This window comes from Mytilus edulis, chromosome 4 (genome assembly GCF_963676685.1).
Source record: "Mytilus edulis chromosome 4, xbMytEdul2.2, whole genome shotgun sequence".
In the NCBI taxonomy this organism is placed as follows: Eukaryota; Metazoa; Mollusca; class Bivalvia; order Mytilida; family Mytilidae; genus Mytilus; species Mytilus edulis.
The window spans coordinates 46153484-46168412 of NC_092347.1; the positions used below are offsets into that span (position 1 = coordinate 46153484).

A 14929-nucleotide genomic window follows, 5' to 3' on the forward strand; every position below is an offset into this window, starting at 1 on the left:
CCCACTAGCACTGTCATTAACATACACACAATTTTATGATAAAGATATTCAATCTTAATATCAGATCTCTCGATATTTTTAGCCGAATGATTATATGCATGCCTTTCCAAAGGATTGTTACAGATACTTCACATGCATTTTTATCAAATCTGAAACTATTACAAAGCTAATTAAATAAAATTCAGTCGAACTTGAAAATAAATGAACAATCAAATAAATTTGAAAGTCGTCAACTGGTCAAGTGGCTAGATGCACATATCATTGGGCATTTGAATGAAATGTCCTAATTGGGTGGTTTTAAAACTTCTAGAAATATAAGCGGAAATAAGGGACGAGGGAGTAAAGGAAAAATATTGAAAACAGAACGACTGAATTAAATTAAAGGATGTTCGATATACTGTATAATTCGGGGAATTTTTTAAATCTATACGATGCTTTACGTTTATCTAGTTTTTTAATTAAAATAATCAAAGTGAGAAGATAAGCTTCCTTTACCGTCGATGCAGAAATGTTTAATGTAATGAAACAATTTTAGCGTCTTTGAGCTACTTAATCTTTTTATTCGTATACTTGCGGTTATCTTCTCACAGTTCAGCGGGAACATCAGAATGATCTAGAATAGAACCCAGATGGAATAAAGATGTTGGGTTGATATAACCAAATAACCCGGATGTTGAACTAGTTACCATGGTTTCGAACCAAAGAACCCGGATAAAACCAAGTTTCAGAACAAAAAAAAACCCAGATGAAACCAAGGTTTAGAACCATAGTTCCCGGATATAACAAAATTGCATTCGGAATTATGATGACTTTTGATACCTTTAACGTTTTTTCCAAATCATTTATTTATTTAGTAATGTTTTATATAACTATATATCATAATTTAAATCTTATGTATTTAAGTTTTGAAAACACATCAATATGTTTGTGCAGCTCCCGGACAATCATGAAAAGGGAATTAAACTTCAGTTAATATAAATATTAGAAAAATAAATGCTACGGGTATCTTTCCACAACACAAAATCAGTTCATGCACATCAAAAATCAAACAAGGAGGAAAGGAACATCGCTTTTTTATTTGTCCCTTTTCTGCATTGAAATCCTGACAACTTCTGTGTCAGGATAAAGATTTGTTTTTATCACAGTCCCAACCAGTAGATTACATTTAACAAAGCGTACGTAAAAGAACAACATATGTTATATATCAGTATGTATGGTCGGATTATGTTTCGTGTGTAAGAGAGAGTTGTTCCCCTTTTGTCAGTAATTGTGTTTTTGTTATTGACGTCATCTTTGTCTGATTAAAATGTAGAAAATGAAGCTGATGTGTTTTTATGTGTCCGTATGTAATCGCCTCCATCCATGCTACCAGAGCTATTCCCCTAGTCTGTAAAACAAACAAGACCAGGTTTCAAACTATTACAGTATGTTCGAGGCTTCTAAGAAATCACACCTTCCTACACCTTTATTATTGACTTCATGTGCTTTTAAGCTAAATTTACTTTAGGTAACGACCATCTACATCAACTTACCTCTCACGGACAATATCAACTGAGGATTGATCTGAAAGACTTCGAAAACAACCGGAAGTATGCCCTGTATAAGACATTCAGTGTTGGTAGAGAGAGTTCTGGTTATGTTTTAGATGTTAGTGGTTATTCTGGTAATGCAGGTAAGCCGTTTGTAGTTCTGTATTTCTACCCCCCTTTTAAATTATTGGACTATATTGTTGACCCTTATATGTATCAAATATCTTCCTTACATCTTAATTTGATAAAAGGAAAACATTATTACATTGAGGAAATATTGAACATAGTTTAGCAGATCTTAAGTCTATTGTTAAATTCCAAATAAAATCTAAATAATATTCAAATGTCTTTTTTTTTCATTTATTCTTTTGTCAAATTTTCCTATTTTTATAAAAAAAAAATCAATGCACTAGGTGCACATACAAATAAAGATCTATTAAATGCGTAATTATTTTAATCATTTATTTGTTTAAATTAGAACGGACAAAAATATTCATTTACTCTTGTATCAGTTACTTTTAGTATAAACTATCATTAACATGGAAGTAAATAACTTTAAAGGATCGCAAAATAATAACAACAAGAGGCTGTCACAACGACAGCAAACCGGATTTATTAATATTTATTTGTGTCCTGGCAATATCACAAGAACCATTACTGATGAATGGTGAAAGTGAAAATCGTCAATATCAAACTTGACCTCCATTTTGTCATCAGTATCAACATATTAAAATTTGAAATCTTAGATTGAATGGTTCATGAGTAAATGCAACAACGTGAATGGAGACACCATTTCACAATCTTTCAAGAACCATAACGCCTGAACGGTAAAAGTCAAAATCGTCATTATTGAACTTGACCTCTATTTTGTCATCAGTAACAACATATAAAAATTTCAAAAGCTTTGGTTGAATGGTTCATGATAAAATGCACGGACACGACTGGAAACACCATTTTTCAATCTTTCAAGAACCATAACTCCTGAACGGTAAAGGTCAAAATGGTCATTATTGAACTTGACTTCTATTTTGTCATCAGTTACAACATATTAAAATTTGGGAAGCTTTGGTAGAACAGTTCATGCATAAATGCAAGGACACATCTGGAAACTCCATTTTTCAATCTTTCAAAAACCATAACTCCTGAACGGTAAAAGTCAAAATCGTCATTATTTAACTTGACCTCCATTTTGTCATCAGTAACAACATATTAAAATTTAGGAAGCTTTGGTAGAACAGTTCATGCGTAAATGCACGGACACGACTGAAAACTCCATTTTTCAATCTTTCAAGAACCATAACTCCTGAACGGTAAAAGTCAAAATCGCCATTATTGAACTTGACCTTCATTTAGTTGTCAGTAACAACATATTAAAATTTTAAAAGCTTTGGCCAAACGGTTCATGAGTTAATGCACGGACAACATTTGATTGCCGCCCGCCCGACCGCCCGGCCGCCCGACTGCCCGACTGCCCGACCGCCCGGCCGCCCGCCGAGCATCCCCAAATCAATAACCGACATTTTTGTCACAAAAATCCGGTTAAAAATGGGACAATTATTTATGTAAGTTTTTCAAAACCAGATCTAATTAGCAATCAACACGGATTGTTTCGATTAATCTATATTATAAGGCTGCAGGATAACTATCAATTACGATACATCAGGGCCGTAACTAGGGTTCGAATTCAGGGGAGGCAGCGGTTTGGGGGCCGCCGATTGAGGCCCCCATAGAGAGGGGGTTGGGGGGCGCAGCCCCCGCCGATTTTTTTCTCTCAGTAAGATGGCTAAAAATTACCCATCTTCCTTCGATTTTCTTACTTTAAGAAACATCAGTATTGCTTGAACCTGGAAGCAATTTATATGCAAAAAACAAGCTGAGATTGCTGTTCGGGTAAGCCAAGGCTCCGTCTTGAAGGCCGTACTTTGACCTATAATTATTAACATTAAATACATTTTTTTCTCAATATGGCTAAAAATCACCCGTTTTCCTTCGATTAAGAAACATCAGTATTGCTGGATCCTGGAAGCAATTTTTATGCATACAATTGCTATCCGTTTTAAAGATATTTTTGTTAGAAATCAAACTGGTAAGTTAAAATAAAAACATATAAAGCAAGATCATAGAACGCAAGATATTTTTTTTATCGAGGACCTTGAATTTTAATATTGTTGAAAGCTGAACAGACATGTATATAACTACAACCAGGGACTTTCTATATATACTAGTATATACTTAGTATAGAAGTCCCTGCTAGTTTTACTACTAAGGCATTGAGACGTTAAAAAATTACACAACAACTGATTCAGCCGGTAACGAATTTCCGATATCATAAAAGATTCACAATAAAAAGGGAACTACCTCTGCTTAATTGAGCCCCTAAATAAATGAGCATAGTTGAGTTTTATTCAAAATTGTCGAAAGCAAAGTTGCATATGTGTTCTCGTACGAATACTGAATAACAGACGGACGGCCACACGAAAAAAATAAAAAATACTGAAACGGTTCACTTTCGATCAAAAACCGGAAAATGACAGATATATCACATATATCATGATATCACTGTTAAAACTGTAAACTTGTGTAGTTTATGATATTAATTCAATTTCTTCATGTACATATTGTCAATATTTCATTTTATTACTTCAAAAAAAAAAATTGGTATAGAAAATTCAGGGGAGGCAGTTGCCTCCCCTGCCTCATAGGTAGTTACGGCCCTGTACATATTTGAAAATTTTATTCACCTTTCCATTTTGTATTTTGGTAGTGCTGTAAACACTCAATGCGATTTTTCTTAAATAAATTAATGTATTGTATCGTTTTGCACATCGATGCAATGCCTTCATAAGAAAGATCTTGATTTTAGAAATTTTCTATGGTATATATATATATATAAACTAAATCTCATTGTGCTTATACATTTATATGAAATAAAAACACATAATGTTAGTTATTGTATATATATATATATATACACACATAGATTGAAAGGGGGGCCTAGATAAAATGTAAGTGTACTTGTATTGTTTAAATCTGTATTCTCATTGTTTGACCTCATGATGTAATTAATGAATCCAACGAATAAACTATAAATCAAAATCACTAAAGAAATTATGTTTTATTTGGCTGTAAATTTGTCATGGCATTTATTGCAAGAAAGAAACACAATCAACTTGTCAATCAAAACTTGATGACGATTGAATTACTGAAGGGCGATCCAGCAGTAACAAAGTTATATCAGGAGCCACTGGGTAGTCCATAGCAGCTTAAAGTAAATTCCGCCTGTCCATTCACAATACAAAAAAGCTCCAAACTCAGTCTGTTATATATGCCATGACGCTGGTTCTATAGTCATTCTTCCAAAACTGAAACGATAAATGAAAAGCAGCAGAAAATATTCATAATGGGGAAAAGGGAGGGCGGGTAAATTCTATAGCTTTGGTCAAGCTCCGTGTAAGGTTTGAATTCAAATGACCAAACCACACGAGGTAAATTGCACGGACTAACATTTCGCGGGCTAAACTAATTAGCATATTAAAGTGACCAGTATAAAATGAATCGAACACACCGTCAATTTAAATCAATAATAGGCATACCAAGTTATATAATTACAATAACTGAATTTAATTAGTATTGAATTAAATTCTATTATTGTATATATATATATATATACACACATAGATTGAAAGGGGGGCCTAGATAAAATGTAAGTGTACTTGTATTGTTTAAATCTGTATTCTCATTGTTTGACCTCATGATGTAATTAATGAATCCAACGAATAAACTATAAATCAAAATCACTAAAGAAATTATGTTTTATTTGGCTGTAAATTTGTCATGGCATTTATTGCAAGAAAGAAACACAATCAACTTGTCAATCAAAACTTGATGACGATTGAATTACTGAAGGGCGATCCAGCAGTAACAAAGTTATATCAGGAGCCACTGGGTAGTCCATAGCAGCTTAAAGTAAATTCCGCCAAAATTACAAGTTGAGTAACTAGTTGCACAACTTGTAATCCGCCATAAAATTTACCGCATGACAAATTTAACAGCAAGAATCAACATCAATCAACTTCAACATCATTATCAACTTCGATGTCATTATCAACATCATAATCAATTTCAACATCATTATCAACTCAACATCATTATCAACTTCAACATTATTATCAACTTCAATATTATCAACTTCAATATTGTCAACTTCAATATTATTATCAACTTCAATATTATCAACTACAACATTATTATCAACTTCAATATTATCAACTTCAATATTATCAACTTCAACATTATTATCAACTTCAATATTATCAACTACAACATTATTATCAACTACAACATTATTATCAACTTCAACACAAACATCAAAAACTTCAATATCAACTTAAATTCAATACTTTGAACTTCATTAAATTGATATTCATGTGGCAACATCAACATAAACGTCAGCTAAAATGCAATACTGTCAACATCTAAGCTATGTTATTCATTGTAAGGGAAAACCAAACAATGAGGAAATTTAAAGAAAATATATACATAACATTTTCAGAGCTCCTTGAATCTGCTTTAGGAATACACCCAACTATCTCCAATCCAAACGATGCACATATAAGCTTAATATGACAGCTCCTATAACAATAAAAGAGCCAATTACCCAAATATCATTCAGGTACCCTGAAATAAAGTGTTTCAACTAGTATACAATGCAAGGTTTGTTTTTGCATAACCTTTTTTAAAGTGTATGAAAATGTCCATCGTCTTTGTGTCTCAGCAATGTAGTCCGATATCAACCGGACAGGACAAATTGAAGTAGTTTATTCTTTTCCAGAATTGTCGTTACTGAATTACCCAGCTGATCTGTTTGCTAAGAAGGAACTTTTATAATAACTTAAGTGACCCTGAATAAGCATCAAATTATATCTTGGATCGTTTTACAACAAGATTTTCATTAAAATTTGAATTTGCAATTACTCCAAAACTAAGAAACCCAAAATTCTAGCTGAAAATGAAGCTTTGAATAAACATGTTTCATATACTGAATAACTGTTACAAACTAAATTAAGCGCATCTAAAAGTCTAGTTAATATACCAATAGTAATAGGCTTAGGACAGACGTGTCGCTTATGTCACTGAGCATCTTTTGAACAATAAAAGAATGAGTGTTGTCCAATAAACCATTGATCTTATGATTAAACCTAATGCCTGAAAGGTACGCATTCCCAGTGGAATAAGAATATTCATCTTTAAACATGTCAGCTACTATTAACTAAATGTGAAACGGGGCATGGCCATACGTCATACAGGTTTAGTTTATGTTTAAAGTTTTGAAATTAATTTAGTCCATTTGATACGTAAGCCAAGTATTTGAATAACTCTTGCACTACCGATAAAGAGATTTAAAACAGAACTCGACAACCACTTGTCACTCAAAATATAAGAAATGCCATTATAATTTCTAAAATTATTTTCCAAACACGTAGATTAGAAATAGGTCGATAATAAAAAGGCCCCGCAATTCTACCATTTCAATTCACTCATGATTTTTCCAAGCTAAATTTGGATCTTGTAAAACAGACTTTAATATTTTGCTTGTATGATGTGCTCGAAAACCATATTTAAAACCATTATATAATAAATTTGCCAACATTTTAACAGGGTAGTCAGTCAACATATTCCTTTAAACCGTAGTATTAACAGGGGAACAACCAAACATACCAAATATCATACGGTGATTGCAAGCTGTAAACAAAATTATAAAATTTGAAATGATTAAATTGCATCCGTGGAACATTTGCCTGCTCACAGGGAAATCTTTAATTATTTATCGAAAAACGAGTATTTGGGTTAAAATTTCCATGTGTATTCAAAAACCTGTTTGACTGCTCTAGCACTGGACTGATACCTTGGTGCAAAATTGTTTGCATCAGGTGCCCTAGGGTAGTTTTAATACCTAGGAGCAGAATAGTCCGAAGTTACAGAACTTCGAGGATTATTCTTGTTATATGAATAATTTGTACAGTACAGCGAAGGATGGAACTGGCTACATCTTATACCTGAATTCATGGCTGTATACACAATTCATACGAGTACAAACGGCCTTAAAATTATAATCGTAGCAAGGACTAATAACTGTGTGAGAAGTATAAGAAGATGTCTGTGGAACATGATTTATGCCTACTGCAATAAACTGAAGCCATAGCTGCCCACCAATGCCGTCCCATGTACGCATATGATCACGAGCTTTTCTAAGTCGAAATTGCATGTCAAATTTATAAACGTTCTCAAAAGGTACACCCCCTTATAATCGTCATGTAGCTAATCAATTCATTTGCCAATTCCGGGAATCTTTGCAATAAAATTTTCATATAATTTAAAAACCCTTCAGTCCACTCACCTAAGTTAGATAATGATTTACTTTTGAATATTTGTTTCTGTCAATTAAAATGTCTCCATCTTCATCAAAACCGAGCACTTTTTTCGGTTGATCAATTTTTGAAACAAAATGTTTTTGTAAAGTAATTGTGCCAAATCAACATATTCTAAATTTCATATTTGGTTTATAATTTTTTTTGTGGTACAAACACATCAACATCATTACTAGTAGGTATAACTAAAATCTCACCATTTTGTACAGAATTACGAGCTGTGGGCTGCCCTGGGTGTACACATCCCTGATCAGGAACTTGTTGTTCAGCGGGCTGCAGAGGAAGTTTGAAGTTCAAATGAGTTGTGGTTGTAGAATTGGCTGTAGTGGTACAAACGGCTGTTGTGGTAATAACTGCTGTTGTGGTAATAACTGCTGTTGTGGTTATAACTGATGTGGTGGTATTAACTGATGTGGTGGCATTAATGGCTGTTGTGGTGGCATTAATGGCTGTTGTGGTGGCATTAATGGCTATTGTGGTGGTATTAATGGCTGTTGTGGTGGTATTAACGGCTGTTGTGGAATGGTTATATTTTGTCTTACAATTTCAACTCTCTTTGGGCGAAGCCTTCTGTTTACCGGTAGCTTTATTTGATTTTGCCTACGTACAGCACGATTTGGCAGTACCCTCTCCCCTTTTCCTCTCGGCATACTGGCTTAAACAAATAATTACAATGTTAGTCAATGCATTAGTAAAATATTATATCATTTGTCAATGTTATATCCCTTAATCAAACAATTCAATCAATATTGAAATACAAATATTTCAATTTTTACCATTGACTAATTAGTATTAAGATACAATGGCAATAACCAAAGTAGAAAAAGCCGCAAATGCTTGATTGTGGCTGTCAATGTCCAGTGGCAGATATTTCAAGTATACTCATAATGATAATATCATATTGATAACGAAAGTCATAAAATAAAATAATTATTGTATCTACCGAATATCAATTGAAGTGGCCTTCGTTAATGAGAAATATTCCTATCCTATAATCGACTATAATACATGAAAACTATGAAACAATTAAATCGAAAAGTATATACATTTAAATAGTCAACTAACATCCTTGATGGCTCGCAAAAGTTTACAAAAAGAAATGATTCATTAGGTACGGAAAGTGATTTTTTTTTTTTTTTTTTTTTTTTTTTTTTTAAATCAACTGATCTAAGAAAACTTGACCTCATTTTAAAGGCATTGTGAAGTCAGACATTTTCAAAACAGTTTCACTTTTATCAATACACATAATAACAACGAAGAAATAGCAAATTTTCAAAATGGTAATTTTTTACTACTCTGGAAAAACTGTTGCCTCTTTAAAAATTAATAATATATATATATATATATATTTTTTTTTTTTAATCATTTGGGTTATAGCTTTTGTTTATTTTGCTTCTTTTACATCATGTTAGTCAATTTCAATCCTCCATATTAAGTTTTTTGGTCAAAATAGAAGCTTAAAGCATGAAAATGTCAACCACTCTCATGAAATTCTATCGTCCAAAGTCACAGAACATGACGATTTTTGTTTATTCCTTTTTTCAGAGCATCAGTTGGTATATTGAAAATGTAAAGTAAAACTTTATTAAAATTTGAATGTAAAGAAACAAAATATGAAATATTACTCTTTATATACAAATGCATATGTTTGTGTGTGTGTATAAAAAAGATGTGGTAAGATTGCCAATGAGACAACTCTCCACAAGAGACCAAATGATACAGAAATTAACAACTATAGGTCACCGTATAGCCTTCAACAATGGGCAAAGCCCATACCGCATAGTCAGCTATAAAAGGCCCCGAAATGACAAATGTAAAACAATTCAAACGAGAAAACTAACGGCCTAATTTATGGTACAAAAAATGAACGAAAAACAAATATTTAACACATCTACAAACGAAAACCACTGAATTACAGGCTCCTGACTTTGGACAGGCACATACATACAGAATGTGCATGGTGGGGTTAAACATGTTAGCAGGTGCCCAATCCACCCCCCCCCCCCCCCTTTTGACCTGTGACAGTACAACATAAGAACAAACTATAAAAATCAGTTGTACCATGAGAGACAAGAAAAGTTTTGAAATATGTCATCTGTCTTTTTACTGTCATGATAGTTTTAGAATGTTCCCTTTTCATTAACATTTAATGAAATATTCTTATTCTTATATAGCATGTATAGTGAATGCTTATAAATAAAGATAAACAACAACCTTTTAACAATTATTCTACTGGACTAAAAAACCTTTTGCACTGAAAAACAATGAAAATAATATAACAATATTCTTATTCCAGAAATTTCAAACAAATAATTATGTCAGATAACTGTATTAAAATTCTTGTATGTATAAAAGTAAAGTAAACTCATCTGTATATCAGTTACAATATTTATGCAGTGAAATCTGTAAACCAATCTCATTCAGGACTGAAGTTCAAAATGCATTGAATGTGAATAGCATTCGTTGCCATACCTAGATTCATAGATTGTTTTTCTTTATGTCCAGTGGCACCTATTTCATGCATATTTAGGACTTAAAGAATTTATATATACATTTATGTTGAAATTAGTATGTGGCTTACTCACCGGTTACTTCGCGCTGCAAGATTTGGATTTGGATTAAGAATAAATAACATGGTAAATGTTCATTAGCGTATTAAGACAGTTAAACAATTAGATATAACAACTCGCACAATAAGTATAACCATCTACTCAATTTACAAATATAAATATAAAATAATATCCAAGAAAAGATTGACAATTTAAACAATGATAGAATTTAAATTCAGTTATAACACCAAAGAAAAAGTTCACGACTATTTAAAGCATTTAACAAAGTTAAAATTATTTAAGAAAGAAAAACCAGATTAACAGTTCAAATTGTTGAGCTATTATTTTTTATAAAATGTTGCTTAATTCTAAAACTAAAAAAGAATACTCATCTTTTCTTCTGTGTTTTAAATTCTATAGCTTTGGTCAAGCTCCGTGTAAGGTTTGAATTCAAATGACCAAACCACACGAGGTAAATTGCACGGACTAACATTTCGCGGGCTAAACTAATTAGCATATTAAAGTGACCAGTATAAAATGAATCGAACACACCGTCAATTTAAATCAATAATAGGCATACCAAGTTATATAATTACAATAACTGAATTTAATTAGTATTGAATTAAATTCTAATATATGAAACATCAAAATACCTTAGTACAATATTCTTTATTTAAGAATTGAATGCTTCTTTTTGTAACTTTTTTGGGGTGTAAAAGCGTTGACCGAAGTACATTTTGTATGAAGCGCGGAAGCGTTTCATTCTAAAAATGTGCGCACGGTCAACGCTTTTACAACCCTATGAAGTTACAAAAAGAAGCATTCAATACTTATAATTACATTTTTTTGCTAGAATCATGAAAACACGATTTTTATCAAGTTTTTATTTAATTTACCTGTGCACTTTATTTTGTGACCACGTGTTATCATGAATGAAAAGTTTTATTGAGTGATGCAATTGCTGAAGGAATAACACGTGATGTGCAGTTAGCCTATCAGAATACAGTATTATAATGAAACATACATCAAATGTAATTATTGTTAAAGCATAGACACAACATGTTCGATTTTTCAACAGAAATAGTAATGATTTGTTTATTTATATATTGTTAAAAAAAATGTTACATTTTGCATCCAAACACATAGTAACATAATTTACAATGCCTATTTTGTTATTCATTTGGATATGATTTGAATATTTAAATTGAAATTCCAAGATAATATGTATATTTACAGGGGATTCGATGGCTTATCAGAACAGAATGAAATTCTCAACGAAAGATAAGGATAACGATCATTATAGAGGGTCATGCGCAGTGAGGTTCAAGGGCGCCTGGTGGTATAGAGGATGTCACTTCAGCAACCTGAATGGACTCTATCTGAAAGGGAAACATAAATCATTTGCTAATGGAATCGACTGGAAGACCTGGAAGGGTTATCACTACTCGCTTAAAGAAACAGTCATGATGATCCGCAAAGCCTATAGATAGTTGAAATATGAATCATTAACACAAAAAAATGCAAATTTTGAATTCGATTCCTTTGTTTTTAAATTATTATGCGTGTCTCAGTCTTTCATTGGATTTCGGATCATAGTGTTTTTGCTTTCCGTAAAATGTTTTGATTGTAGTTGTTTGTTCCCTAGTGTCGAGGTTTTATCTAACCGCAGAATTCAATGATGTATTACAGTCCGAATCGACTTTTTAATATTATTTAGTTTATTTACTTTAATTTTTGTCAGATCGTATCGGTAAATTCCTGATTCGTATTCATATATAACGTCACTATTCCGTTGTTTGAACAAAACCATGTTCTAATAAGCAAAAAATAAAAAATAAATGCACAATAACTAACTATTTTACCGAAATATAAACCTTTCAGTTATATACATAAAGCTATATAATATACTTTTATTCAAACATTATATATTTGCTCTTCTTTTAGTTTCCTTAACTTTCCTCAAGTCAGAAAATGTATTGCACATGCATATTGTTATAAGAAGGAAAAATTCAAACGGGAAAACTAACGGCCTAATTTATGTACAAAAAAAATTAATGCCCTACGTTGTGCACTTCTTAATCGACGTTTCGTAGTTTGCATTTCATTTTTAAGTCATGATTTTGTATGTCTAGCTTCCATATATAGAACGCCTTCGGGTTTTTTTTTTGAGAAGTATTGTTTCTGTTCAAGTATTTTTGCATTTTATTGTAACAATTGATTGTTTTTTAAAGACTGGGATCTAAAGGTTTCCTGCATTATGTATTGTGTTCTCTAAATTTTCTTGTCTTAAGTCTCGCTACACTCGGTGACATTTTTTTTTAATTTGATAGAATAACGCCCCTTTCAAAATCCAGGAACCGGCCCTTAAGGTAAGCATAGATTAGAACTGTGCAGTATATCTGAGGTAGTTAATGCACACCTTTGCTGTGCATTATCCAGATTATAGCACAGTAAGAACAAAGAGATTTAACTTTTGCCAGGTGTTAAGTTATCATTTTGTACAAGTAATTACTTATATGATGCCATCATACAAGTTATTGCTTGTACAAATTCAATTTTACAAGTATACTTAACTGTTCAATTTGTATTGAAAAGACAATAACTTGTACAAATCATTATTCTACCTTGACTTATGTGCTGCTCTCAACAAAACATTCCATTTAAACAAACGATTTATAAAAAGCGCAAAAGTATAAACTTGTAACATAAGAATACTTTTTTTTTGAAAAATATGGTAGTAAATATGTACAGATAAGTTGGCAATTTAGGTGTTAAATCGAAAACAGCGTAGAAAAACATGATAAAATAAATAAATTGTTAGATGATAATAATACTTCTTCTACTAATTCAGTATTTACAAGTGAAAGATAAAGGGAAACTATAAGTTATGTAAATGAAGCCAAGTTTTAAGTTAAAAGAAGACAGCACTTCAAAAATAATTCGTAAGACGGTATGATGATTTGAATGTATCAGAAATAAATTAACTCATTTGCAAAGAAGACGAAAATATGATCAACTTTACCCTATGATTAGAACAGCACACTATGCAGTTAAAGTTGGTCATTGCGGCAAATAAAATAGTTGAAAGTAGTTAAAAAACCAACAGACAACTTTTTGGATTTTCACTCTGATGATTGAATATTTTGAAAAAGTCGCTTGTCCCATCACTACCACAGTCTTTAATCCTTGTAGTCAAGTGAAGGTCAAATAATCAACTATCAGGTAGACCATGTTGACATTAAATCAAGTTCAGATGGGGAAATATAAGTGGATAATGTATCAGGATAAATGTACCAAATTCAGTTTTCACTAAAAAGCAAAGAAAAATATAACTAAGAAGTAAAATCACCAAATTACTAAATTCTGATGAAAATTCAAAACGGAAAGTCTCTTATCCAATGCCAAAATCAAATGATAAAATATATCAAACGAATAGACAACAACTGTCATATTCTTGAATTGGTACAGGCATTTTCGAATGAGGAAAATGGTGGATTGAACAAGCTTTTAAAGCGCTAAACTTTTCCTTTGTATGACATTCGCATAAAATTCAATTATATTTACAACCTTACGTGAACAATCAGACAATAGGTAAAATTGTCAAAATATGGGTACATCAGTCAACACTGTTTCACAATCTCAAAATAAACAAATATTTAACAACGAAGCACAACATGCATCCATCAAATTAAACAACCACATTTATTGCTTCGCTTGTTTGACGTCAGAAAATATAAATGTCACACAGTAAGAAATATAAAACAATTTTGTCGTTTAAAGTATATTCAAAATTATATTAGAACAATAACATGATGGCATTATACTTTTGGTGTAATACTACCAAATCATGATACGTCACACCCAGTTGTATAGGAAAATAGGTCGAAAAAATAGTCCCTTAAATTTGACTGGTAATTAATCCTACATTTTATTGCAGGAAAAGATAATATGTCTTGGGTATTTCAAAGCACCATTATTTTTTTTTATTTTGGATTTCTATAGAATATTTTGTAATCTTGAGGTTACATGTACATGGTGACTAAACCTTGTACACAGATAGAATAAGTGGAGAAATTTGATTGGTTAACTTCCAGTGATGGTTATTTTCTTATATGCAATGAAATGTTATGTGATTTTTTTTCTTTGTACTGGAAATAATAAAACTCTACTTCTGCCAAGTATTTCTTTATTTGAAACAAAGATATGAATTCTACACATTTTTTTGGAAAGTGCAAATTTAACAAAGCTAATAGGGTAAAATCAATGGTGGTATTACACCTAATATGGGAAGCTGTACATTCACATTTGAGCATGTGAGTAATCTTATGTGTTAAAATTTCTTGTTATTTAAGTGAAATATTACAAAAAATGAAATATTCTGAGTCGATTGAGTCTCTGAAATTTTTGCTTCAAGTAGGAACAT

General features: G+C 31.7%; 1 protein-coding gene across 1 annotated transcript in view; it reads left to right on the forward strand.

Moving 5' to 3' along the window:
• LOC139519792 (microfibril-associated glycoprotein 4-like) overlaps positions 1–14614 on the forward strand; it is a 45726-nt gene extending 31112 nt beyond the window's left edge. The window contains exons 5-6 of the mRNA XM_071312056.1: positions 1508–1672; positions 11743–14614. Of these exons, the coding sequence (XP_071168157.1) occupies positions 1508–1672; positions 11743–11996 (419 nt within the window). The 3' untranslated portion in view covers positions 11997–14614. The remainder of the gene's footprint in view (positions 1–1507; positions 1673–11742) is intronic.
• The last annotated feature ends 315 nt before the right edge of the window (positions 14615–14929 follow it).